This window comes from Lissotriton vulgaris, chromosome 3_2 (genome assembly GCF_964263255.1).
Source record: "Lissotriton vulgaris chromosome 3_2, aLisVul1.2, whole genome shotgun sequence".
In the NCBI taxonomy this organism is placed as follows: domain Eukaryota; kingdom Metazoa; phylum Chordata; class Amphibia; order Caudata; family Salamandridae; genus Lissotriton; species Lissotriton vulgaris.
This window is the reverse complement of record NC_141690.1, coordinates 91,204,923-91,232,690: the sequence shown is the minus strand read 5'-3', so window position 1 is coordinate 91,232,690 and position 27,768 is coordinate 91,204,923. Positions and strand designations below refer to the sequence as shown.

The 27,768-nt window shown below is 43.6% G+C and overlaps 1 protein-coding gene across 3 annotated transcripts in view; it reads left to right on the top strand.

The window, feature by feature from the left end:
• The window catches only part of SLIT2 (slit guidance ligand 2), a 650,203-nt gene that overhangs the window by 552,892 nt on the left and 69,543 nt on the right, over positions 1-27,768 (top strand). For 2 of the 3 annotated variants that reach the window (XM_086964038.1, XM_086964040.1), the window contains exon 29: positions 4,284-4,310. The exons of the other annotated variant lie outside the window; for it this stretch is intronic. In XM_086964038.1, coding sequence (XP_086820164.1) covers positions 4,284-4,310 — 27 coding nt within the window. The remainder of the gene's footprint in view (positions 1-4,283; positions 4,311-27,768) is intronic. 3 annotated transcript variants of the gene reach the window in all.

Below are 27,768 nucleotides of genomic sequence, written 5' to 3'. Positions count from 1 at the left end.
CAAACGGGCATCCCCTTTCTCTACCCCCATTGTTGTAATGGAGGTGTTTCCATAAATATTTCATAATTCATAACTTTTTGAAAAAATCCTCAAACCGCCCATGCAGTTACTAAACACAATAAATGACTAATATTAATTTGTCCCAATGTAATATTTCTCAATTTGCCGTCCTCAGAAGCATGGGGCCTCGTCACATTTTGACGTGTTCAACTCACTGAGTCATCATCCCCAGTGTGATTCCCCCAAATCATTGCTGACACTATTGGGAGTGCTATTTTATTTTATTTATTTTAATTTTTTGGCATTTATACAGCGCTCTGTTACCCGGAGGTGTCCTGGCGCTAAGTATTACTCCTGATATGGAGGCAGGTTAGGGAATCAGATGGTAAACAACCATGTCTTTAAAGCTCTTCTAAAGGCCATAAGGTCCGTCAGTTTTCTGAGGGCGTGGGGCAAGGCATTCCAAGCTTTGGCTGCGCACAGCACAAAGCTTCTGCCTCCCCAACGCGCTCTCTTAATACGAGGCACCACGATCAACCCCATGTCAGCTGATCTAAGATTTCTAATCGGACGGTACCAGTAAAAGTACCGCCGAAAGAATAAAGGCCCCTTGCCTTGTAAAGATTTAAATACTAGGCATAAAGCTTTAAAGAGAATTCTCCTTCGCATTGGAAGCCAGTGCAAATTGACCAGCTCCTGAAGCACAGGGTCAAATTTAGGGATCCCCGAAATAAGCCTAGCCGCCGCATTTTGAAGTACCTGCAGTTTATTAGGTACCCCCTGTTGAGCACCAAGAAATAGACTATTGCAGTAATCCAACTTTGCCATGACCAACGTTGTAACAACCGTTTTCCTATCACTGCCAGGGATAAATGGCAGGATCTTACGGATGGATTTGAGCAAGTAGGCCACTGAAGAAGATAGTGCATTAATCTGGGGACGAAAGGTAAGTTGATCATCGATCAACACCCCCAGGTTTTTCACCTTAGCTACTGGGGTGGGGGCCTCACCCATCTGGTCTGGCCACCATCTTGGGCTCCAGAAGTTAGTGTTAGAGCTAAACACTATGACTTCGGTTTTCGCCGAGTTTAATTTAAGGCAGTTAACTGCCATCCAGTTTCCGACCGACAGCATACACTCCTGAAAATTCCTGGCTACATCATCTTCCCTACCTGGTAAAACTGACACCACAATCTGGGTGTCGTCAGTATATGATCTGAGATCAAAACCATATGCCCGAATTACTGATGCCAATGAGCTAACATAAACGTTGAATAACGTAGGGCTCAGAGACGAGCCTTGAGGGACTCCGCAGGGCAAGATGAAAGGTTTTGACTCATATTCTCCTAAGGCCACCCTCTGGACTCTGCCGGACAGGAAGGCTTTATGAATGTCAAGAGCCTTCCCTTGAACTCCGCAGGCCTTCAACCGGTCAAGTAAGATCCTGTGGTGGACCGTGTCGAAGGCCACGGAGAGGTCCAGCAGCACCAGGGCAGCCCTTCCTCCCGCATCGGTCACCGCTCTAATCTCCTCAGTTGTTTTAATGAGGGCGGATTCCGTGCTATAGTAAGGTCTAAAACCATGTTGAGAGAGGTCCAGAGATTGAGAGGCGGCCAGAAAGGAGCTTAATTGGATGTTTAGCGCCTTTTCTATTAGTTTAGCAGGTAAAGGGAGCCTTGCTATAGGGTGATAGTTATTTGGGTCCCTGATTTCCAGGTTAGGTTTTTTTAGGGGCAAGATTGATGCCTGTTTCCAACATGCTGGAAAACCTCCTGACACAAGCATTTTGTTAACCACATGCGCGCTGCTCTTATTGCGCTGGTATGCTGACTTTTTTAAAAACCCATTGTTCATGACGAGCTGGGCTCGTCATCAGTGTTTGAGGAGGCTACACCATGACGAGCCCAGCTCGTCATCAGCCTCGAAGGGGTTAAAGACGGTCACCAGCGATGAAACTACCAGATCTGGGGCCATTTTTATCACAGCCACCGGACAGGGGTCTGATGGAGCACCTAATTTTTCTGCTAAGAGTAGCCGCCTAATTTCTTCCCCATTTACTGGCGAGAAACTATCGAGGATTTGTCCTGAGGATAACTGCATAATGTTTTCTGGAGAGGTTGCCTGGCTATTCTGCCTCTCCTGGCTAGAGAAGGCTTGGAAAATAGTCTCCACCTTACCTAGAAAGAAACTGGCAAGTGCTATGCTCTTAGTTCACTTTTCCTTACTTTTCCGCTTACATGGCATCTAGGAGAAGATGAGTGTGACATCAACTGCACGATTGACCTTCTCTTAGGAATCTCCTGACACATGTACCCAATCAAGCAGTGCAGAGTGAAAAGAGGTGACGTCTCCACCTCACACTCACACCTTTAACATTTCACACAGTTTTATATTGCCCTGGTGCATCCATCACCTGCTGCCTGCGCTAAGCTGTCGCACTCACCCAGGCACCTTTGAGGTCAAGTTAGCATACAACTCGCAACAGATGTGTTAATCACCAACTTTCAGGAAAAAGTATTTTAACATTAAGTAGGATTACTGAGCTCCTCGATTACAATATTTATCTTTTTTTGCTTCAGATGTTTCTACCTCAGATAGTGTGTGTGTAAATATCACCAAAACCATGAGTTGTCAATACAGCACCATATGAATCATTACCCATTATGTAGTTTTATATTACATTTTTATTTTGGGATAGTTAGTTTAAAAAAGTTGTTTTCTTCAAAGTGCAAATAATAATCTTCACTGACTCAAATTCGAATATATGTAGTTTTTTTTTTTTTTACCTTTCCTAAATAATGTTTTGATTAACGATTGACAATGGTGAGTGAGGGCCAGTGGATTTGTGTGATTTTGTGGCAGTGGCATTTATTGCATACTTAGGAGTCTACCAACTTTGCCACATAACTTGCAGACTTCACAAAAAAAATTGTTTCAAGATCAGAAGGATGAAATTAATAATGCCACAGAATGTGCTCCATACTTTGAATCTCTGTATAATTTAGATAACATTACTGCATAATTTGGTCCAAATTATGCATAATCCTAGTAGCTTTTTTTGTGGCCATGCGCAGCATGGGTGGGACTCCGGGCCTGGCCTGTGACAATGCCCTTGTGGTCAATCAACATTGGGCGCACATCCCTTATTGTGCACAGCCGTGCCATGTGACAGTAATCAGTGAGGTAAGAAGGGTGTGCGGTTCTTTAAGGGGAGACAACAAGAAAGGAGTTAAAGTTCCAGAGGAAGGGGTGATCTCCAGTTGGAGCAAGGGCCCTCATATACCCCGATGGGTATCATGCTTTATCATTGGGTAAGTTCCCCGTCAGGCCGACGTTGCAATACCCGACGGGCACCCACTATGGGGTTCTTTGACAGAGATATTTCCCTTAGCTGTTTGATGAAGTGAGGGTGTGTGGGCTCGAGTGGTGTGTGTAGAGTGGTGAAATAAGTGGATTAAAATAGGTTAAGAGATGCTAAGAGTCTGACTATTTAATGATTGAGCTCGCTCACCTAATTAAAAGTGCCCATCTTTTTAATTAGGTGAGCGAGCTCAATCAGTAATCCCTTTCTTGTTGTCTTCCCTTAAGGAACTGCACTTCCTTCTTACCTCAAAGTTTAAGAATCATCAGGCTGTATATAGTGAGTTATTATTTAGGTTATTTCCTGGCATTAGATGTTTGCTGATGACATAGCACTTATTCTCATACTTAATATTAGATCATTTATTTTTTAAATGCATTGGGGGAAGGATTCAGGTGATAATGCGACCCATTACACAAGGAAGCTTTATCAGAAATAGTCTATCGAAGAGAATTTACTAACGCAATAAAATAAAAGAATGCATAATATTATACAAAAAAAATATTACATTTTGTTTAACATGTTGTGTTAAGTTATGTGTATTTGTATGGTGTACATGTCACCTGAGAGGGTATGTGCTGCCATGACTGGGCCAATTAAAATAGCTATGTTTTCAATTTTCTGGGGAATTGTGGCACTAAAATGGCAGCTCTGATGTGTGAGGTGGGTCGTTCCAGGCTCAGTGGGTGCTACAAATTAGAAAAATACACTGAAGCAAAATTACGGTTGTGGGCTATATGCAGTCTAAGCACAGTGTACAATAATGCGCACAAATACCATTCATCATTAAAGAATATACACTTTTCTGACATGAATGAATGTAGTATAACTCCTGTCATTCTTGCTTCGTATTGGCTAAAAGTTCTCTTTATTGATAAAGCAATGTCAAAAAGTCTGTCTCTTCTGTCTTTGTCTCTACAAGCTGCTAATCAAAATGAGGTGGAAAAAGGTCAGTAGCTGTCTTTTCTTTTCTTTATTTCTTAAGTCTTTTTTCATCTTTTAATTCTTGGAAGGTTGTGTAGCTTTCCATTTTCAGTGTTGATATTGATACATTAAATGTAAAAAAGAGGGGAAATATCCTGTACAACGTAGTTTAGCATACAGTGCCTTTACCACTCAGCTTTTTCTATGCATGCATTTACCACGCATGCGTTTTTGGTGCTTTTACATTGCATACATTTGCAATGCATGGGAAGTCTAGTTAAGGTATGTGTGTGTGTGTGTGTATTTATATATATATATATATACATTTAAGGGTTTAGGGATGGGTAGGAATGTAACGTGGTATGGGTATTTTTTAGGGTTTAGGGAAAGTAAGAGTATTGGGTTGTTAGGGTATTTTTAGGGTTTATGCCAAGGGTATTCGGTTGTAAGGGTGTTTTTAAGGGTTTGGGATGGGTACGGGAACTGGGTTAAAAGGGTATTTTTAGGGTTTCGGGCAAGGTAAGGTATCGAATTGTAAGGGTATTTTTAGGGTTTAGGGGTGGATAAGGGTATTGAGTCGTAAAGGTTTTTATTAGGATTTGGGGTGGGTAAGGGTTTTGGGTTGTAAGAGTAATTTTAGGGTTTTGGCGTGGGAAAGAGTATTGAGTCGTAAGGTTTTTTTTTAGGGTTTAGGGGGTATAGGGGTTAGGGAAAGTAAGGGTATTGGGTTATGCAAGTATTTTTAGGGTTTAGGGCAAGGTAAGGGTATTGGGTTGTAAGGGTATATTTTCGGGCTTAGGGGTGGGTAAGGGTATTGGGTTGTGAGGGTATTTTTTGGGTTAAGAAGTGGATAGGAGTATAGGCTGGTATGAGTATTTTTAGCATTTAGGACAAGGTAAGTGTACTGGGTGTTAAGGGTATTTTTAGGGCTTGGGGCAGGTAAGGGTATTGGGTTGAAAGGGTTTTTTAGGGTTTGGGGGTGGGCAAGGGTATTTATTGGGTTGAAAAGGTGTTTGTAGGGTTTAGAGGAAGGTAACAGTATTGAGTGGAAAGGGTATTTTTAGGGTTTATGAGTATGTAAGGCCATTTAGAGGCAAGGGTATTTTTGTGTTTGGGGATGTGGAAAGGGGAGTTTAGAGTTTTGGGTTGGGTAGGAGCATAAGTTGGTAAGGGTATTTTTAGGGTTTAGGAGTGGATAAGGGTATTGGGTGGAAATTATATTTTTTTGTGTTGGGGTGTGTGAGGGTATTTTAGAGTTTTGGGGTAGGTAGGGGCATAGGGTGGTGAGGGTAATTAGTAAAGGGAAATTTTGGGGGGGGGCCCCAATTAAAATAATAGTATATGTAGAAAACCGTGGGGTTTGGACTGGCTCCCCCAAAACAGTAAAAAACAAAAACAAAAAAAACAAAATATATATATATATAATATATACATCAGCATAAAGTCCCGTGGTGACTGCAACCAGCAAGGAACACACAGGCACAGAGGCCACAGCAGCAGGTGAAATCCAGGGTTTATTTACAAGCCAAGGATGGTCCACATAACGCGTTTCAGCCGCCATCCTGCGGCCTTGATAATATATATATATATATATATATTACCTACTGGCGATAGCCAGTAGGTATATATAGTTAGGATTTTTTTCCTATGGGATTTTTGAAAATTCTATGTCGAATAACTTTGGCTTATGAGGACAGAATTGGCTGAAATTTTCAGGAAAATGGAACATTTTGTTTCTGAGCAGCCCCTGAAAATTTGGGGGGGTTTCGTCAAGGGGGGGCCGAGAAAAAAGGGGGGTCCCAAAACGTGTTTTTCCCATGCAATTTTCCATAGGGCGGTTGGCCTCACTTTTAGCCTGAACGGCTGAATGGATTTACACCAAACTTGGCAAAATTGTAGGGACTGGTAGCCCGATGTGCCTTTGCTATGTCTCAAGATATAGGCTCCAGTGGTTTTTACGAAAATTAACTTTGAAAAATATATATTGGGCTACATTGGGCTATATATATGTTGGAGCCCAAATGTAGCCCAATGTAGCCCAATGTAGCCCAATGTAGCCCAAAGATGGCCACCAGAGACAAAAAAAAACAAATGTAGCCCAAATATCAGCCAGATGTAGCCCAACTATAGCCCAATGACAGATTGTCCCAGAGTGTTCTAAAGAACAACTAGAGTGCTAACAGTCCTACTTATTACAAAGGTATGGCACACCTGAAGCCATCTTGATTGGAATAAAGTGGTAACTCTTAAAACATTTAATTTAAAAAGGAACAAAATGAGGGGTTCATTTTGCCATAGAAAGTATGATTAGCGAATATATGACGAAATCCCGCATACCATCAGTCCGCAAAAAAAATCCCGCATGTACTATTAGGCCGCAAATTAAAATAACGAAAACTTTTAGAACGAATATGCCTTTAGCATACACTAAACAACTAAACTACCCTAAACCCTAAAACACTACCCCCAGCATGACCCTACACTACACAAACAGTACAACACTACCCTAAACCCTAAAACACTACCCCCAGCATGACCCTACACTACACAAACACTACAACACTACCCTAAACCCTAAAACACTACCCCCAGCATGACCCTACACTACAACACTACCCTAAACCCTAAAACACTACCCCCAGCATGACCCTACACTACACAAACACTACAACACTACCCTAAACCCTAAAACACTACCCCCAGCATGACCCTACACTACGCAAACACTACAACACTACCCAAAACCCTAAAACACTACACCCCAGCATGACCCTACACTACGCAAACACTACAACACTACCCTAAACCCTAAAACACTACCCCCAGCATGACCCTACACTACACAAACACTACAACACAACCCTAAACCCTAAAACACTACCCCCAGCATGACCCTACACTACGCAAACACTACAACACAACCCTAAACCCTAAAACACTACCCCCAGCATGACCCTACACTACGCAAACACTACAACACTAACCTAAATCCTAAAACACTACCCCCAGCATGACCCTACACTACGCAAACACTACAACACTACCCAAAACCCTAAAACACTACACCCCAGCATGACCCTACACTACGCAAACACTACAACACTACCCTAAACCCTAAAACACTACCCCCAGCATGACCCTACACTACGCAAACACTACAACACTACCCAAAACCCTAAAACACTACACCCCAGCATGACCCTACACTACGCAAACACTACAACACTACCCTAAACCCTAAAACACTACCCCCAGCATGACCCTACACTACGCAAACACTACAACACTACCCTAAACCCTAAAACACTACCCCCAGCATGACCCTACACTACGCAAACACTACAACACTACCCTAAACCCTAAAACACTACCCCCAGCATGACCCTACACTACGCAAACACTACAACACTACCCTAAACCCTAAAACACTACCCTCAGCATGACCCTACACTACGCAAACACTACAACACTACCCAAAACCCTAAAACACTACCCCCAGCATGACCCTACACTACGCAAACACTACAACACTACCCAAAACCCTAAAACACTACCCCCCAGCATGACCCTACACTATGCAAACACTACAACACTACCCAAAACCCTAAAACACTACCCCCAGCATGACCCTACACTACGCAAACACTACAACACTACCCTAAATCCTAAAACACTACCCCCAGCATGACCCTACACTACGCAAACACTACAACACTACCCAAAACCCTAAAACACTACACCCCAGCATGACCCTACACTACGCAAACACTACAACACTACCCTAAACCCTAAAACACTACCCCCAGCATGACCCTACACTACGCAAACACTACAACACTACCCAAAACCCTAAAACACTACACCCCAGCATGACCCTACACTACGCAAACACTACAACACTACCCTAAACCCTAAAACACTACCCCCAGCATGACCCTACACTACGCAAACACTACAACACTACCCTAAACCCTAAAACACTACCCCCAGCATGACCCTACACTACGCAAACACTACAACACTACCCTAATTCCTAAAACACTACCCCCAGCATGACCCTACACTACGCAAACACTACAACACTACCCTAAACCCTAAAACACTACCCCCAGCATGACCCTACACTACGCAAACACTACAACACTACCCTAAACCCTAAAACACTACCCTCAGCATGACCCTACACTACGCAAACACTACAACACTACCCAAAATCCTAAAACACTACCCCCAGCATGACCCTACACTACGCAAACACTACAACACTACCCAAAACCCTAAAACACTTCCCCCCAGCATGACCCTACACTACGCCAACACTACAACACTACCCAAAACCCTAAAACACTACCCCCAGCATGACCCTACACTACGCAAACACTACAACACTACCCAAAACCCTAAAACACTACCCCCAGCATGACCCTACACTACGCAAACACTACAACACTACCCAAAACCCTAAAACACTACCCCCAGCATGACCCTACCCCCAGCATGACCCTACACTACGCAAACACTACAACACTACCCAAAACCCTAAAACACTACCCCCAGCATGACCCTACACTACGCAAACACTACAACACTACCCTAAACCCTAAAATACTACACCCCAGCATGACCCTACACTACGCAAACACTACAACACTACCCAAAACCCTAAAACACTACCCCCAGCATGACCCTACACTACGCAAACACTACAACACTATCCTAAACCCTAAAACACTACGCCCAGCATGACCCTACACTACGCAAACACTACAACACTACCCTAAACCCTAAAACACTAGCCCCAGCATGACCCTACACTACGCAAACACTACAACACAACCCTAAACCCTAAAACACTACCCCCAGCATGACCCTACACTACGCAAACACTACAACACTACCCTGAACCCTAAAACACTACCCCCAGCATGACCCAACACTACGCAAACACTACAACACAACCCTAAACCCTAAAACACTACCCTCAGCATGACCCTACACTAAACAACCACCACAACTCTACACTACACTAACACAACACTACACTACACAACACTACACTACACTACACAATCACTAACCCACGAAAAAATTAACACAAACCCACTTACCTCTCTCGTCATCGTGGTTTTCACAACGCAAATGCATTTACCATACATGCCTTTAAAACGTAATTCTTTGTAAAGGCATGCGCGATAAATGCACATGCGTTTTGAAAAAATGCGGGATAATGGTATGCGAGCTCAATGACCTTGCGGGATAATGGTATGCGGACTGAAAGTCTGCGGGATAAAAAATGCGGGAAAATGGCTGCAAACCATGATTAGCAGCAGACTTCCCTGGTGAGCACTAGCTTTACTACAGTGATCTAATGAGCAACTAGAGTGCTAACATTCAGAATTTATGGCAAATGTGTGACACATCTGAATGCCTTCTTGATAGAACCAAAGTAAACAAGCATTGAAAATGCAATAGATCTCGCCCTCGTTTAAGTTAAAGCCATTCTGTTTGTAATGAGGTGGCTTTTTAGCTTTGCTTTTATTAGTGTTTTTAAAACTTTCATGTAAATAACATGCATATGTATGCATATATGTATATGTATGCATGCATTTATATTTATATAGATATGCAGATTACATATGTTTATATATGTATATTACCTACTGGCGATAGCCAGTGGGTATATATAGTTAGGATTTTTTCTCTATGGGATTTCTGAAAATTCTATGTCTAATAACTTTGGCGTTTGTGGACGGAATTGGCTGAAATTTTCAGGAAAATGGCACATTTTTTTTCTGAGCAGCCCCTGAAACTTTAGTGGGGTTTCGTCAAGGGGGGGCCGAGAACAAAGGGGGGTCCCAAAACGCGTTTTTCCCATTCATTTTTCCATAGGGCGGTTGGACTCACTTTTAGCTCGAACGGCTGAATAGATTTACATGAAACTTGGCAAAATTGTAGATAGGGTTTGCCCGACGTGCCTTTGCTATGTCTCAATATATGTGCTCCAGTGGATTTTGAGAAATTAACGTTTAAAAAAATATATATATCTGTGACAGCGCTCCGGTTAGCGCCCCGGTTCGCGTACCTGACGCGTAATGGAACTTCACGAAGCGAATCTGATTGGCTCTCCGGTGTCTGTCAACATTCTAAACAAACCGGAGCGGCCGCCATCTTGTCTCTCGGTACGATCGAGAGACAAGATGTGGTGAAAAACGAAGGGGGAAATGAAGGAAAGGGGGCAAGGTAGACCACTCCTGACCCCCTAGGATTGATGAGGGGGATATTAAAGTGCCCCGCGGGGCAAAAAATTTTGCGATTTTACGCCGTAGAGGCGCGTCCCGGTACGCGAACCGGGCAGCTCACCGGGCAGCTAACCGGGCAGCTAACCGGCAGCGTAGCTGTCAACATTGTAAACAGTCCGGAGCGGCCGCCATCTTGTCTCTCGGTAGGTTCGAGAGACAAGATGTGGTGAAAAAAGAAGGGGGAAATGAAGGAAAGGGGGCAAGGTAAACCCCTCCTGACCCCCTAGGATTGATGAGGGGGATATTAAAGTCCCCCGCGATTTTTCGCGGTAGAGGCGCTTCCCGGTACGCGAACCGGGCAGCTAACCGGCAGCGTAACGGGAGTCCGCCATCTTGTGTTTTTGGAGCGTCCGGTTCGCGTACCGGGTAGCGTCCCGGTAAGCGTAACAAGGGGAAAACCAAGAGAAACAGTAAAAAAAAAATTAAGGGAATAGATTTCCAGCAAACTTGGCAAAATTGTAGGGACTGTTTGTTTGATGTGCCTTTGCAAGGCCTCAAGATATGTGCACGTGTGGATTTTGTCTAATTAAGGTTAAAAAAAATATATATATCTGTAAGCGTGCTCCGGCACGCTTACGTTACGGGTTTTGTTTGCGCTGCAGAACCGATACGTCACGGTTATGCGACGCGTCATGAGGCGTCTCACGTGGCTACGTGATACGTCACGTAATAAAGAATATATTTTACAGCTATAGATATTAGCTTTTAAAAAACCAATGAAATTCACTGAAAAAACCATAGGTTATAGACCATATATAGTTAGGAATTTGCATTTACAAAACCTTGAAAATTCACTGAAAAAACCATAGGTTAGAGACCATATATAGTTAGCTGGACATTTTATTGACATAAAACCAATGAAATTCCATATATAGTTAGTTGCACTAACTATATATCGCGCACCCGCAATCCACTGCTGATGATGTCACATATTACATCATTCATGACATGGTCAGTGACATCACTGATGACATCACTGATGACATCTCAAATGACATCACTGATGACATCACTGATGACATCTCAAATGACATCAGTGATGACATCATGACACACCAATACCAGTTACTACATACGCACTCACTGATTCCTACGTCTACACACACATTCACTCATTCACCCATACAATCACTCATACATACAGTCACTCATTATTACAACACTATCATATGCACTCATACACCTATGCAGACACTCACACACTGCCACTCATCCATGGAGTTACTCACACACCTAGTCAGTCCTGTAAAGAATCAATCACACTTCCATTTCCTCATCTATACAGTTAAACACAGAACACCATACTTCAGTGACATCACTGATGACATCACTGATGACATCTCAAATGACATCACTGATGACATCTCAAATGACATCACTGATGACATCATGACACACCAATACCAGTTACTACATACGCACTCACTGATTCCTACGTCTACACACACATTCACTCATTCACCCATACAATCACTCATACATACAGTCACTCATTATTACAACACTATCATATGCACACATACACCTAGTCAGTCCTGTGAAGAATCAATCACACTTCGATTTCCTCATCTATACAGTTAAACACAGAACACCATACTTTTCACACATATACTAACACATACTTACTCTCTTATACAATCACTGATACAAGTACACATTGATATGCACAGAGTCACACACCTCCCAGCCAGCCACACACACACTCAGTCTTCCATACATCCACTCATTCTTCAATATGTAAAACATATTTAAACTTTACAAAAACACACAGACACTAGATGATGTCATCAGTGATGTCATTTGAGATGTCATCAGTGATGTCATCAGTGATGTCATTTGAGATGTCATCAGTGATGTCATCAGTGATGTCACTGACCATGTCATGAATGATGTAATATGTGACATCATCAGCAGTGGATTGCGGGTGCGCGATATATAGTTAGTGCAACTAACTATATATGGAATTTCATTGGTTTTATGTCAATAAAATGTCCAGCTAACTATATATGGTCTCTAACCTATGGTTTTTTCAGTGAATTTTCAAGGTTTTGTAAATGCAAATTCCTAACTATATATGGTCTATAACCTATGGTTTTTTCAGTGAATATATATATACATATATATATATATATATATATATATATATATATATATATATATATATATATATACATATATATATATATATATATATATTCGCTAGTAGGTAGTTATAGTTAGGACCTTGTTTCTATTCAAACAGCGTTTTTTCTTTGGCACCGTTTGGCCAATCTTCTCGAAATCTTCAAAACTAATGGGGCGGTCAGGTCAACTCCTGTGTTGAAAGTTTCGGGGTAATTCGTCAAGCAGGGGCTGAGAAAAATGGGTGGTCCCAAAACTCATTTTCTCCATGTTAATTTCCATTAGAAACTTTAGACACGGCTACACCCTGAACTGCTGAACGGAATTACACCAAATTTGGCAGAAAGGTAACTCTTGGTCCAGAAAGCACTCTTTTTGTTAAATGGGGTAGATCCATTCAGTAGTTGCTGAGAAATGTAAACATTTCTTAGATATTCATATAACTCAAGTCTGCGATCTGATTGTCTGCCAATAGTTCCAACCAGGAAGTGTTGGCAGCCATCTTATGACTCGGTTGAACAGAGTCACAAGAAGGAAGGTGAATAAAGGATAACAAACAAGAAAAGAGGGCAGGGTAGAAACACCCTGACCACCTAGGCCTGCTCAGGGGTTCTGCCAAAAAAAGCATTTTTTTAAACTTTTGGTGGGAGTTGCGTTACGTGCGTAAATCCTGCTGAAAATGTAAAACTACAAAGCACGATCTCCTACACGTTTTTTTATTTAAGCCCCGTGTGGGCCATGTCCCAGGGACAATCATGAAAATACATGCAAGGGCCCATGCGGGCTCCTGCTGCCCCCTGGACTGCCACCTCCCCGAGGCTGTGTTCTTTAAATGCGGGGGCCATGCGCCCCCCAGCAGCCCCGGGGACCGCCACTTCCCAGGGGATTTATTTTTCAAAAATGTGTGGAGGTCTCATGCCCCCACGAGCCCCGGAGACTGCCACCTCCCCAGGGCTATCTTTAGAAAATTAAGTGTATGTGGCTCGAGCAACCCACACAGCCCTGGGGACCACCACCTCCTAGGGGCACAAATGAAGTAAATGCAGGGTCCGTTGTGGACCCAGACCCCGGGGATCACCACATCCCTAGGGCTACACTGAAGATGGGAGGGGGTCTCCATGGCCCTGGTGACCGCACCCTCCAGTGCCGGCTCCAGCGATGTTCCAGGGTGCCCATTCCTGGGACATTGCAGTTTGCTATGGCTTAGCAGGAGGACTGCTCCCGCCATGCCATTGCAAACACTGCTTTGCTTCATGGAAGCAAGATCATGGAAAATGCTCTCGCTTCCATGAAGCAAATCAGAAGTGCTTTTGTGCAGAGGGGCTGTATGTTGGCAGCTCCCTCTACCCAACATTCCGGTGGGGGTGGCGCTACAAGCACATTGACCATGGTCCAGGTGTTTATGTTGAAGAGGACCAAGACTGATGGTTGGGCCATTTTGGGCCCTAATGCACCGGTTGCCACTGGAGAAGGGTTGGCTGTTGCTACATCGGATACATCCACAACCCTGGACTCCATCATGGCAGCCATCAGCAGTTCCAGGAAGACTCTGGAACATACATTAAATACCATGGTGGTAGATTTGGGCACTCTCAGGGAAGATTATCGTAAACTATCTGACCACCTGATGTACACAGAGCGTACAGTAGCCGATAAGCGCCCGGAGATTGGAGGTCTTATTTCACAGATGGCTGAGGAGCTGGAAACTATGTGCATACTGGAACATAGGCTGCTGAAGGACCAGCACGTCATAACGATATATGCCTTCAGGGGCTCCGGGAGGGCAAGGATGGGCAATACATTATCTCCTTCTTGGAACAGTAGCTCTGCTCAGCGGTAGTACCCAATGGTCTTTCCCACTTCTTCGTGCTGGAAAGACCACATAAAGTGCCAGCTAAACCACTGATACCAGTCACCCCCTGCAGGCTGTGGTGGCTCATCTGTTGCATTTTAAGGACTGACATCACATCCAAAAGAAGCTCAGACAAGGAAGACATATTTGGGACAGTAGTAGGGTCATGATTTTCCTGCATTCACGTTGGCAGTCCAAAGCAACAGTCCTCCTTTGTGGCTGCCAAGGCCAGACTTTGACAGCTGTGAGTGGGATGTGCCATGTTGTTTCCGGCAAGATTAAAGGTTATGGGCGATACTGCCACTTTGTTTTTCTCTGACCTGAAGAATGTCTGGGACTGGATCGAAACGCATTCCAGGAATGTAGAGGTGCCAGGAACCGCTGGACGCCCTTGGATGCGGCAGAGGGCCCACCCTAGCCAATGTCCCCTGGTAACCCATCCTGTGAACAGGCTTTGGAGAATCGCCACTGTGCATTGGCTGTGGTGGCCAGTCTTGGGGTGGGAATAGACTCAGTTTAATGGAGGATGGTGTGGGCTCCCGTGCATCTGACTCTGATAGACACTCAGATTCTGAGTTGCCCTCGCCCTCTGAACAGGAGTTGCTGAATAGATTACGTCTTGTGAGGCTGATGACCTGGGCTGATCGTGAACTGTACATGTTGGACAATATGGTTTGTTAATTGTGAGGGGGGGGTTCTGCTTTCCCTGTTTTTACTGTGCTGAGCTGTGTTTGGCTGCCTTGGTTCACTTTGGTTTGCTGGGTCTGGTCTCCTTTGCTGGCAAATTGCTGTGTACCCTTGTTTGCTGCCTCTGTGCCATGTTTCTTCACGTGGCTGGAATGATGTGCGTAGGCACTGGACTACCGTTGCTCGGCGACCACTTCAACCTTACCATTGTTCACTGAGTGATCTTGTACATGATTTCTTTTGCTATTTGGGTTTCATTGTTGTTTTGGTTAGTAAGTGTTTGGATGGTGGGACTGTTTCGAGGCTTTCCTAGGGAGAGGAGTTAATTGTTTGGATCTGAGGGGGCATGTGGACAAGTATGGAGATTGAATGGGGTGGCTTTTGGAATCCCCATTTTGGGGTGAGCCATCTGAATGGACTGATTCATATTATCGAAGTACTCACTGACTGTACACTACTCCCCTAGAATGTTTAAGGGAGGATTAGCATTACTAGGAGGTACAAAACCCAGGCTTACATTCGGCATAGGCGAGCTTGTATTGTTTTGCTGTAAGAGATGCAGTTCACAGCCACAGAGGGACGGGAGCTCAAGAAATGCCAGACGCAACACCGGACATTCACCACATAGTCAGCTTTTGTATAGGGGTGCTGATATAAGTTTGTCTGAAGTAAACTTCCAAGTACTGGCAGCAAAGGTGGACTGAGAGGGGTGCTATGCAGTGTTGAGTTGCCCACTAGGGGAATACACTCCTCACATTGTTTAATATCTATGCTCGCAATACTGAGCAGCTGACATTTTTGGACAAGCTGTGGGGGTGCTGGCCCTGTACCTGTTGGGCCCCATCCTAATAGGGGGGACTTTAACTGTGTGGCAGACCCCTCACTAGACAGATCCTATCCACCCCTGTGAGACTCCCCGGTAGTCTGGACTGCAAGCAAAGTGGTGGAATGGTTGAAGAGATGAAGGTTGGTTGGCACCTGGCGTCTGCACAACCCTATAGACAGAGATTACTCTTTCTACACACCCTTGCATGATCTACATGTTCAGTTGGACACCTTTCTTTGCTCTCTGGCTGTTCATACCCAGGTGCACCATGTGAAGTAAATGGTCTGTACAATATCTGATCATAACCCTATTATGGTCATACTCGCCTGGATCCTAGTGCACATGCACATACCCAACTGACACCTGCGGTGTGAGAACCTCAAAAAGCAAATGTTACTGGAAAGTTTGAGGGAGGATGTTCGGAGTTACTTTGAGAATAATGAAGTTGCTGCAGACTCCATATTGACAGAATTGAGGGCTTTTAAGGTTGTTGTGAGAGAACGCTGCATTGGCATGGATGGGTGTGGTGTGCAGAACACTGTGTGAGGAGTTGAAAGCACAGGAGGGGTGACTGCGTGTGCTGGAATGGCGCTGTCTTACTGACCTGTCGGTGCAGGGACCATTACTGCAGGAAAAGGTGGCCATGGCCATGACCATCGGGTGAGAGGAGTGGACGCTTTTAGGAGAAAGGCGAAGGATGCACCATGAGGCAAGTGTGACTACATGATTACCTCTGACCCTCTTCCCATGGGGAAAGTAGGACCCTTTCTTGGGGTTTCACGAAATTCCAACTTTAGGTAGAGGATGACACAGGTCACCGTACATAGTACTAGTTTCTAAATCAGAAGTGGTTAGATAGGAGCCCTAGTTCCTTCGTCCTGATGAATGCCACGGACCCTTTGGGCCAATATGGCAGAAACATGTTGACACTGGTGGTGATGGGATACTAGTTCCCCATATCCCCACATTGATTTTTAATATCAAGTAAACACCTAATAGTAAAAAAATATTTTTGGGGTATTTACATTGGTTTCTAAGCTATCACTTTACAGGCCCCCACTTAGGTTTTAGAAGTGTCTCCCTGTCTCCAGGTGTAGGCCCGCTCTCTACCAAACCCAATTTCTAGAGAACAAGGCCTGCCAATGATGAAGCATGATACCTGGTGGTGTGTGAGGACAGTCCTTCACATTTTTTGAGATTCCCAGCACCCTACTAATTAGTGCCTAGTGCTTGTCAGTTTTTGTGAAATCAGAAATGTATTCAGGGTAGCTTTTTTTGTGTGTGCTTATTAGGCTTGGAGGCCAGCTCACCCTGAACACCCCATAGCCTCAAGTTCCCTCCCCTAGAAAACTCTAGGGTTTTATGTGTAGATTTTTTTTAGCCTTGGTAGAATGCCTGCATTGCTATGATTATAAAGAATACATGATCATAGCACACTCTTAGAGAAACAAATCTGGGCTCTGCTTGCATGGCCAGTGAATCCCACTAAACGCAGCTCTCTGATTGTGGAGCTCATGAGGGAAGGGGGAGCCCGGGTTCACAACCGGGTCAATATTATTGACCTCTTCTGTGAGTACTACCTGGTGCTGTATGCGAGCCAACCTCAAACAGAGCCTCATGTTCTGGACCTGCTGCCATTGTCGGAGGAGGAAATCTCAGATGAAGAGGTTGCTGCTGTGGTCCAGGATATGGCGCGGGGGAAGGTTGCGGATACAGATAGGTGTCCAGTCAAGTTTTATGCCACCTTTATTACTCAATTGGCAATCGGTTGTCCTGGGTGTACATATTGGTGTGGGAGGCCCATGTGTTACCCCCTTTGACAAAGGAGGTCCGGGTTGTCCCCCTGCTTAAACAGGGTCGGCCAGGGCAAGATAAGGTGTCATACAGCCCCTATCCATGCTCAAAGTAGATTTTAAGGTATTGAGCAGGGTCCCCACATGTCGGGTCTTGTGTGCAATGACCAGATGGGATTCATCCCCGGGAGGTGCACTGTAATTAATATTAGAAGGGTGTTGTACCTACTAGCGACTGCAGTAGAGCCGGATGAAAGGGCAGCGGTCTGACCATAGGAATTGAGAAATCGTTTGACAACCTGGGATGGGGCTATCTCTATGCAGTCCTGAGATGACTGAGTCTGGGTGACAAATTCCTGGCATGGGTGCACTTACTGTACATGGGAACCCACTTCGAGGGTCAGGACGGTGGGTGTGATCTCGGATTCCTATGTGGTGGAGTGAGGTATGCGTCAGGGTTGTCCCTTGTCCTCAAGGTTGTTTGACCTCGCAGTGGACCCTCTAGCTTGTAGGGCACAAGTGAGGGTACACTACTGCAACATCTTGCACCAGTGGCTCACATATCACAATGCATTAAATTCTGATAATATACTGTTCTTCCTGAAGGATTACAGGGTGGATGTTCCTAGAGTGACTGGCCTTCTGGAGGAATTTGGTGCTTTATTGGGTCTGAACATGAACTGGGGTAGACCAGTCTATACTTCCTGCAGGAGACCCCACCCCGATCAGGGGACTGCAGAGGGAAGCCACCACTTTCTGATAACTGGGAGTACAGCTCTATCGCACTAAGGCTGCAATGCTGAAGGGTAAACTCAGGTGGGCCCTGACGGCGCTAAGGGGATCGATACACTTTTGGAAGACTCCCAGATTTCAGTTGCGGTGCGTTTAGCTGTTGCTAAGATGATATCTTTGTCCTGACTCCTCTATTTCTTGTCTATGCTTCCGGTGGTGACTCCCTGCTTCAAGTTCAGGTGGAAGCAGTCCCTACTGGTGGATCTCATCTGGGGCTCAGGCCAGTGTCAGGTAGCCCTGGTGAAACTGCAGCATTCAGCACAGGATGGGGGACTGGCTATCCCTGACTTTGAGGCATATTACCTGACTACCCAACTGGGTAGCCAGGTGGTTAGGTACTGCTCTGTGGGGTGGATGACCTATGGAAGGAGGAGTGCAGACGATGTCCTAGGTGAAACCTTTCTTGCTGGAGCCCAAAAATATCAGAGCGATGCCCAACACATGGCAAACAGCTGCCAAAGCACTGTTGGGTGCGTTACTAGCAGCGCTCGGGTGCGGTGGCTCCTTTTTGTCCGGCGATAAACCTTCACTGGTTGGCGCGCATCCTGCCTGTGGAGGCAGATGAGCGGTTGGGGAAATCGGCAGCTTTGGAGCTACTAACGGTGGGGGATCTATATGAGTCTGGGACATTATGACCCTTTGAAGACTTGCAGGCGTCATATGCAAATGGGCATTTCCTCTTCTATGGCACAGTCTTAGCTTTGCTGCAGCAAGGATGGCGGCCGGTGCAGGAGGAACAGACACCGCTACATGGATGCCATGTGTGTTGCACGTCATCCGGCATGCATAGGGCTATAACAGGCTTATAGGCAGACAATTGCATGAATTTTAGCGCTCTCCTTAGTGCTCTCAGGAACATCTGGGAGGAAGACACCAGCACTCCTATTACGGCGGCTGACTGGGCTAAGGTGCTGGCTGAGATATCCCTGGTCTCTAAAAATGCCTGTTTTAAGTTAATTAACTTGTATAATCTTAATAGGGCATATTTTACACTTGCGAGGATTAACACATTTTTCCCACGGGTGGCATTGCAGTTCCCACGGTGTTTCCTGGCAGACGCCGACGTATCACATGGTATGGAGTTCCCACAGTCAAAGAAGCGGGCACTGCACACAGTGCCCACTGTCTATCTCCTGAGTATGTTCCCTCATCCTGCTAAACACAGTCACATCACAGTTTATTGATTTGGGCCTGATTTTAGCGAAATGGAAGATCACCCTTCATTGGAAAAGTTTGGAGGCCTGCAGGGTTCCAGGTGGACATGCGGGTGTGAAAATGCGTGGCATATGAAGGAGCTACTTTGCTCTGAGGCCAAGAAATAGCGCTGCTCCATGGAAGTGGCTAGAGCATGGGACACCTTAATTGCATCTGGGATTTGTGGGTTTGGAGCCTGCTGCTTCTGTGAATCTCTAGGGAGACAAGATGCCACAGTCGCCTCCATGTGCTATCTGTGTTTTACCTTGCCTGACTGAGGTGACTCCAAAGCTGTTGGAGTTATAGACAATGTCCCTAATAGGGGATACTGAGGTGGTTACCTCTTAGACCGAACAATGTGGTGGGGTGGGGTTTGATACTGCATTAGTTCCTTGCAGAGTGTCGTCCTTTTTCGTTCTTTGCTTTGGTGCTCTCTATTCGCATATTGCACCCTGGCATTGATCCGGTGAGCTCAAGACTCGGGCTTCCATGGCAGTATTGTCCTGTCCTCTGTATTTTCTCTTTGCCTGTTTTGTATGGTACATGTGCTGAAAATGCCAATGAAATATGGTATGAAAAACAAAAGATCAATCTGCATGCCAAGATCTAGCTTCCTGCCAAATTTGGTGTAATTCCATTCTGCATTTTTTGCTGTAGCCTTGTCTAAAGAAGTCTATGGAAAGTGCATGCAGATTTGTGTTTTGGGACCCCTCTTTGTTTCTCAAACCCCACTTGACAGATCACCCCAAAACTTTCCATACACAAACTAGTCAAACGGTAGCACCTTTTTGGAAAGTTTCATGGAGATTCATCAAGTGGTTCCAAAGTTATTACCAACACAAAAACGCTTTTCCTATGGAACAGATGTCCTAACTGTAATTACCCAGTGGCAATCGCCACTGTTTTATATATATATATATATATATATATATATATATATATATATATATATATATATATATATATATATATATATATATATATATATATATATATATATATATATATATATATATATATATATATATATATATATATATATATATATATATGTTGCAATAGTCCCGGTTAGGAAGAGGCTGTCAAAATTGGGCGGTCCATAAGGGGACAGCAGAGACCTTGAAAATGATATATGACATACCTATGGAACATGATTTTGTATTAATAGCACTGAACATAACTCCCTACACCAGCATTGCCCACAGCGATGGTTTGAGGAATATGGAATTCTTCCTGAGCGATAGACCAGTCAGCTTATGGAAACACACCCAAAAGTTGTTGACCATGGCGAAGAGGTGCCTAGAAGACAACTTCTTCTTATTTGATGGGGTTCTGTACCAGCAGAAGCGAGGGTGTGCGATGGGCACCTGATTTTCCACAGTTATGCATGTTTACATGTAGGCTGGTGGGAGGAACAGGTGCTCCGCAGAGAATTCGCAAAGACATGGGGGAACCACATAATATTGTGGGCTAGATTCTTAGACAATTTATCTGTAATTTGGAGAGGAACAACTGACTCTGCTGAACATTTTAACTGTCTAAATAGCAATGAAGTGAGCTTGAAATGCACGCATACCATTAGCAAAAGCCATGTAACATTTATAGATGTAGAGGTATACGTTAAATCAGGGAAACTTGAGACTAGACTTTACAGGAAGGTGCCAGCAAGCAATACAACTCTACATGCATCGAGCTTTCACCCGACCCACACTAAACAGAGCCTCCCATACGGTGAAATGCTGCGAGCAAATAGGAATTGTGGCACACCAAATGAGTTAATTAAATGTCAGAGCAAGATGAGCCAGAGATTGCGTGAGAGAGGTTACAGTGGAGCAACGGTTGAGACAGTAAGGCTTACAGCGACCTGGAAGAAAATTGAGGTGTTCTTATTTTCTAAAAAGGAATCTAGAAAGGAGAAAATAGAACCTCAGATGCGTTTTCTCACCACATTCAACCCCCAAAATATAGAATTCAGGGATCTGGTCAATAAAAATTGACATATTCTTAAAACGGATCCAGTCATTGGAAGGATGCTGCCTAAGCACCCCCCTCCCCACACATATCGTAGAGCTCCATCTTTGAGAGATGCTGTTGTTAAAGCAAGCCCCATAATGGAACATGATCCAGGATGGCTAAGGCCTGCTCCTGGCTTTCAGAAATGTAGCAGATGCAGAGCATGCAGTATAGGCAAGAATACCTCAGTTTACTATAGCTCCTTTGGTGGTAGGGAGGTGAAGATCAGGGGCCTATAACTGCAAGACTGACTTTTCAGTCTACGTCTTAACTTGCACATGTAATTTGCAGTATGTGGGGAGCAGCACACTGTAAGTACATAAAAGAATCCTGCAGTATATGAGGGCGATCACCAACGCTGACGGATCATACCCTGTAGCCCGACACTGCAAAACCACACACCAGAAAGATCCCACATAAGTTAAATACTTTGTGATAGACACAGTCCTGGCCAACAAGAGTGGTGGTGATCCAGTTAAAAATTGCTTGAGCTTGAAAAGAAGTATATCCTCACGCTCGACAGTAGAACACCTTATGGGCTTAACTATGATAAAGAATTTTATTCATGTCTTTAATTCAAGTTCTTTGGTGTGTCAATTGTTGTAGTCCACAAGCATTAATTAATTGTATTAATTGTGTTGAATCCAAGATGAAATTAAGACTGACTCCTTGTAAAAATGGCCCACCTCTGGGAGTTAGAACAGCAAACAACACTATAAGGCACTTGCCGTAGTTAGAGTTGTGGGAGGTGAATTAAGATGCTTTGATCGAAAGGGCACTTGCCTGTAAATCTTTGATGTTTTATTTGACATGGGTAAATGAATGGTACATTCAACTCTGACACTTGTCTAGTAGGAACAAACAATGGAAGTTTAATTTAATTTAAATAAGGAACATTTCACCTTGACGTTTGACAGCAATAATCCAACATTCGGAGCTGAAATATATATATATACACACACACACACACACACGCACATACATATATATATATGTATATATATTCAGAGATTAAAGTCCTATTCAATTTGATTATTTGTCTTAAAATAAACAAAATATTTTCTATACAAAAAACAAATTAATTTATTATAAATTAATTGAATATGCTTTAATAAATTTGACACCATAATATTTTCTTAATAAAATGATATGGAGTGTGAATTTAAAATTTTTTTTTAAATGCTCATTATAAATGAAACTAATATATTTTTTAATTTATGAAATGGTTGATTTTAGTTAATGTGGTGTAACATTTTTATATTTTGCTTTTAGGTTAAGAATAATGATTTTTAATACATTTCATGTGTATTTTATATGAAAGTATTTTTTATATTTCTTAATACTTATTATACTTTATTAAGTATCCCTAAACTTTACCTTGGCTGATCTACACACTGGTGGTGGGGATCTCCACCAATGTGTAAAAAGTTACGAGTTACAGCTTTACACTCACAAATCATGTTACAAGCTCCAGCCCCCCCTCCCCCACGCTCCTACCCCCACCCTTCCATTTCCAGGGTGCAACCACGGCTGTGCCTCGTACTGGTGAATAGCAAAAACAAATACAAAATAAAGTTACGACTCTGAAATGGTCAATAGCAAAAAATGGTAAAGTTACTGTAGGTGGCTGTAAATTTGCCTTTGTGTATAGGCCCCTGTGTCATCAGTGTGTGCTCTTAAGTTCTGTTGTGATTAGTGCAGATACACATTTTTACTTTTTTTTGTCAGTTAGCATATGTTTTATTAAGTTGTTCGTAAATTAAAAAAAAAAGTAGTAAAACAGGCTGTGCACTAATTGAACGGAGTGATTTTCAGTTTGGTCAAATTATTAACTTTTCCATTCTGGCTAATTTCGAATACGTCAAACACTACGGTGGTGGAAAAATATTTCAGAGCACTACAACATTCATCAGGCGCGCAACACCCATTGGACTCACCGGGCTTCAGCCCCCTTCCCCCCCCCCCCTTGTGTGGCAGCCCGTGATGAGACAGATCCCGGGCACACACAGAGCCACACCCGAACGTTTCACAGGTCTTTAAAAGACCATCTGAAGGTTAATTAGGCCTTGCAGTTGTTTCTCCTCTTCTAAGAGCCCCTGCAGCTCCACTCTGCCTACTGATTAAAGGTTCAGCCCCCCCCACCCCCCCCCCCCCTCCGAATTTTTTCTTAGCCCCCCACCCCCCGAAATTTGACTCTAGTTGAGCCTCTAACATTCATAATTTTATTTAATTGAAAAGCAGTGCTTTCAATGAGTGCCGAATTCGTTTTTTTATCCATATTTTCATTTGGAAACAGCGTTATAAAATCTGCACTAACCTTTGAAAATTGTAATATGCGAATCTGCTGTAATCACATCAGAGGGCATGCGCTCACACTAGTGAAAAACATATATGTTTTTAAGCACTGCTGACGGTGAGAAGCCACCATTTTAGTCCCTGCAGAGTCTATGCTACAATAATGGAGGTCTTAAAATGTAGTTTTCGTTGTGAATCACTGCATGGCCCCCGGGGATACGAAAGCGCCAATGTCAAACTAGAACACAATTATTATTGCAAAATGATCATTGCCTACATTTGGAACTTGGCAGACTGACCCTGCTAATGACAAAACGCCCGTCCCAGATGGAAAGTATTGGAAATGCCTGGCAATGATAAGAACTGTGTATTTAATTAATCATTCAAACATTACAAATTGTACATTAGCCAATTATCAGAGCCTCCTGAAAGGGCCTCGCAGGTTGGAGAGGTCAGAACGAGGCAGATGTACAAGACTTTGATGTATGTGTCGAGTTATTTCGCTGTCGAGACTAACACGAAAACCCATTTAGCGTCTTTTAATGATAGGAAAGCTTGGTCTCGTTGCATTTGAGAGCAGGCTTTCATCAGAAACAATGAGTGTGGATAGCAGAGTATGTTTGTGACTATGATCACTAGACACCAGAGTTCAGCATCTCTGGTCGTCATTGAACTTACCAAACATGCAGGGTTGGCTGCATGAATGAAATACAGGTTTAGTATTTGGAAAGAGAACCTGTATGGTTTCTAAATGATGACACTTTGTAGGGTTGCACCTCTTATAGCTGAGATGAATGTGCCAATAACATATCTGTCCCTCAAGGGGAAATAACTGACCAGCACAAATAAATCTGGCAATGAAGTTGGCCATAAATGCATCAACATAAAAATAAACTACGAAGCATGGGTTCCCTGGGGTGGGTGACAGGTATGACAAGAGGTATAGACGATTGAAAATAACACCTGTCAGATGTATTCTATATCTCATAAATGAGTGTATTTGTGTTGGTTTTAAACTCACACACCTGTGCTGCCACTAAATTAGAATCATAATTTCCAAACAGCTAACATGGGATTCCCCCATACACACAACTTGAGAATGATCCATGTTCGAGTTATAGCTGTTTTTAGTCCTATATTTACTGAACAGGAAGAGCAAATGTGTTTTAGCGATGGAGATGGGGCTCGCCGGGATCTACTCTTCCTCTAGAGGCAATGTTTTTTCATAATAAGGGCGGCACATTGAAAATGTGTACTTGAGTTTGTAACAAAGGTAATGGGCAGTGCTGGCTAACCATTCATACGTGAGGCAAAGACGTTTTTTGTGCATTAGATTATGGCCCGTTCAGGCAGCCTTTGCAGATCGTACCCCCATTTTTTGTTCGAATGCACTCCATGCTACTGTGTTTTGTACTGTAGTACAGTATTTCCATCTTGTATTCCAAGCAGGCAACACAGAGCAGCAAAGTGTAGTTATGTTAGACATTGGCCATGATGCCCACTACTGCAACGTGGTGCTTTGAAATTTTATAAAGGAAATGCATAGAAAATGATCCCATGAGTTGAACTACACAGAGAAGAAATGTCCTGCCACATGGTGTCTACTATACATTACCTCTCTAAAGTAGACAATCACCATTTTGCTCTGCTTAAACTAAGGGCCTTACGCTTATTTATGTAATCTGATGACGTTTGTCATATTTGCTTAACCATGTGAATTGTGGGGAGACAAGAGGTTGGTGGACATCCACCCATGAATGGACAATGTAATGGAGAGGATGGCAAAGGGAAGCGTTGCTAGTGCTGTAAGGAAGGGAGAGTCGGGGATGTTCTTGTTGGTGACTTGTTTTTCTACCCAGTTGAAATACAAATAAAAAGATTCTAAGAAAAGAAGGTAGCCTGTAGGATACCTAAGTTATAAGAAACCTGCTGTACTCATTGCGCATGTTGATGTGGTGTTAGTCATGTTGCAGAGGCTGCAGAAGTGATTTAAGTCCTTAAACAAGGAGGTAAGTTGGAGCTACATATAATTCATTGAAGTTTGCCTCATTGGCCTACAAGGTCTTGTTTGCACCTCTTCACTTGTATTCTTTTCATTGTGTTAGTCTTGGCATACATGTTGCAGGGGGTGAAAAGTTCCAAGAGGAGGAGCACAGTCATAGTGCTAATGTTGCCCTCAGCCGGAATGATGTTTCGAACTGTGATAATGGGGTTATAGATCATTAGGGGTCTATTAACTGCTGTGGGTAAAGCACTAATACACTTTGTGATGCGGAATACACGCCCTGCCCTTCAGAATACATTTTCTGCCATTAGTTCTGACACCGCCTAGTGGAAGGGGACTTGCTGATAAGCTGTGTACCAAATGAGGGTTTCTTTACACTGAACAATCATCTAAAAATAACAGCATTCAAAGAGGCTTGGTCCTTTCTTAAATCAATGGCTGAAATAAAGGCAGGTCATTTTGATGGAAACAACAACGCACAGACTTCAGTAAGCGGTGGGAAAGTGTATGCGAGTCAATCTATATGATAAATAGATTCCATGAGTACTAATGGATCTTATTTATAGGAACACGGTGTTGTATTCATATAAGCAATTAAAGTCGAATACATGCCAAATGATTGCATTGCATAGCATAGCACTGCGGTACGGTGCGAGTGCTGCAAAGAGTCAACTAATAGTAGATGAAACACAAGGTTTATCAGACCAAGAGCTAGGTTGAGCTCGCTCCTTCTGGACATGACCAAAATATTCTTCACTGACACTGGTTGTCCTTTAATGCCCCGATATTGAGCTCCATATTTACACCCTGCGCAATAACCACATTTAGCATTTAGAAATCCCAAGTAGGGTCCTGCATGGCTTGTTTTCCAACCTTGATAACTTACATTCGATGTGTTTCTTCTGGAACAAGCAAGGTGACGGTGGAGGCAGACGTCAATGCACCAGCTTGGTTCTTTTTGCCTTGGCTCTTCTACTTCTCACAGGTTCCTTCCCTGCATCCATGCCTCACGTTGTAGGTGGTCTCTGCCTGCTATGCAACATGGCTCTGCCTTAGTCACTGGGCTTGATTCTTGGGTTAAGACGCAGCTCTGCAACTTTGCACCAGCATCCTCCATGTGAACACACACCTCCAGTTCACAAATGTCTCAGCAATGCAATCCCCTGCGCTGCAAGACTCCACGAGTTTCTAATGTGGCAGCCTGTAACACAGGTATGTCCTCCTGCAGCAGAGGTATGTGCAGGTAGCGAGGTGAGGGATGTCAACAGATGACGGAATAGGAATTATTTATTTATTTTATTTTCCATATTCCCTCATCTGTAGACTAACACACTCCCGCCCGCCTCTCTTATCTGCCTGAACCGCCACTGTCCACCTCTATGTCTGCTGCATGTAAACAAGATTTTACATGTCATCTTGGAGTAAAGGATCTCTGGTTTCCCCTTGACCTTCTGGTGGGTCCTATAAATGAATTCCAAAGCAGTTCATTTAGGCAAATCCTTCATCTTTATATAATGTAGAACCTCAACCTGATATCCCAGGTAAAAAAAACGTATCCAAAAACGTGTTACTTAGTAACACTAACCAGTCAGTTTAAGCCACTAGT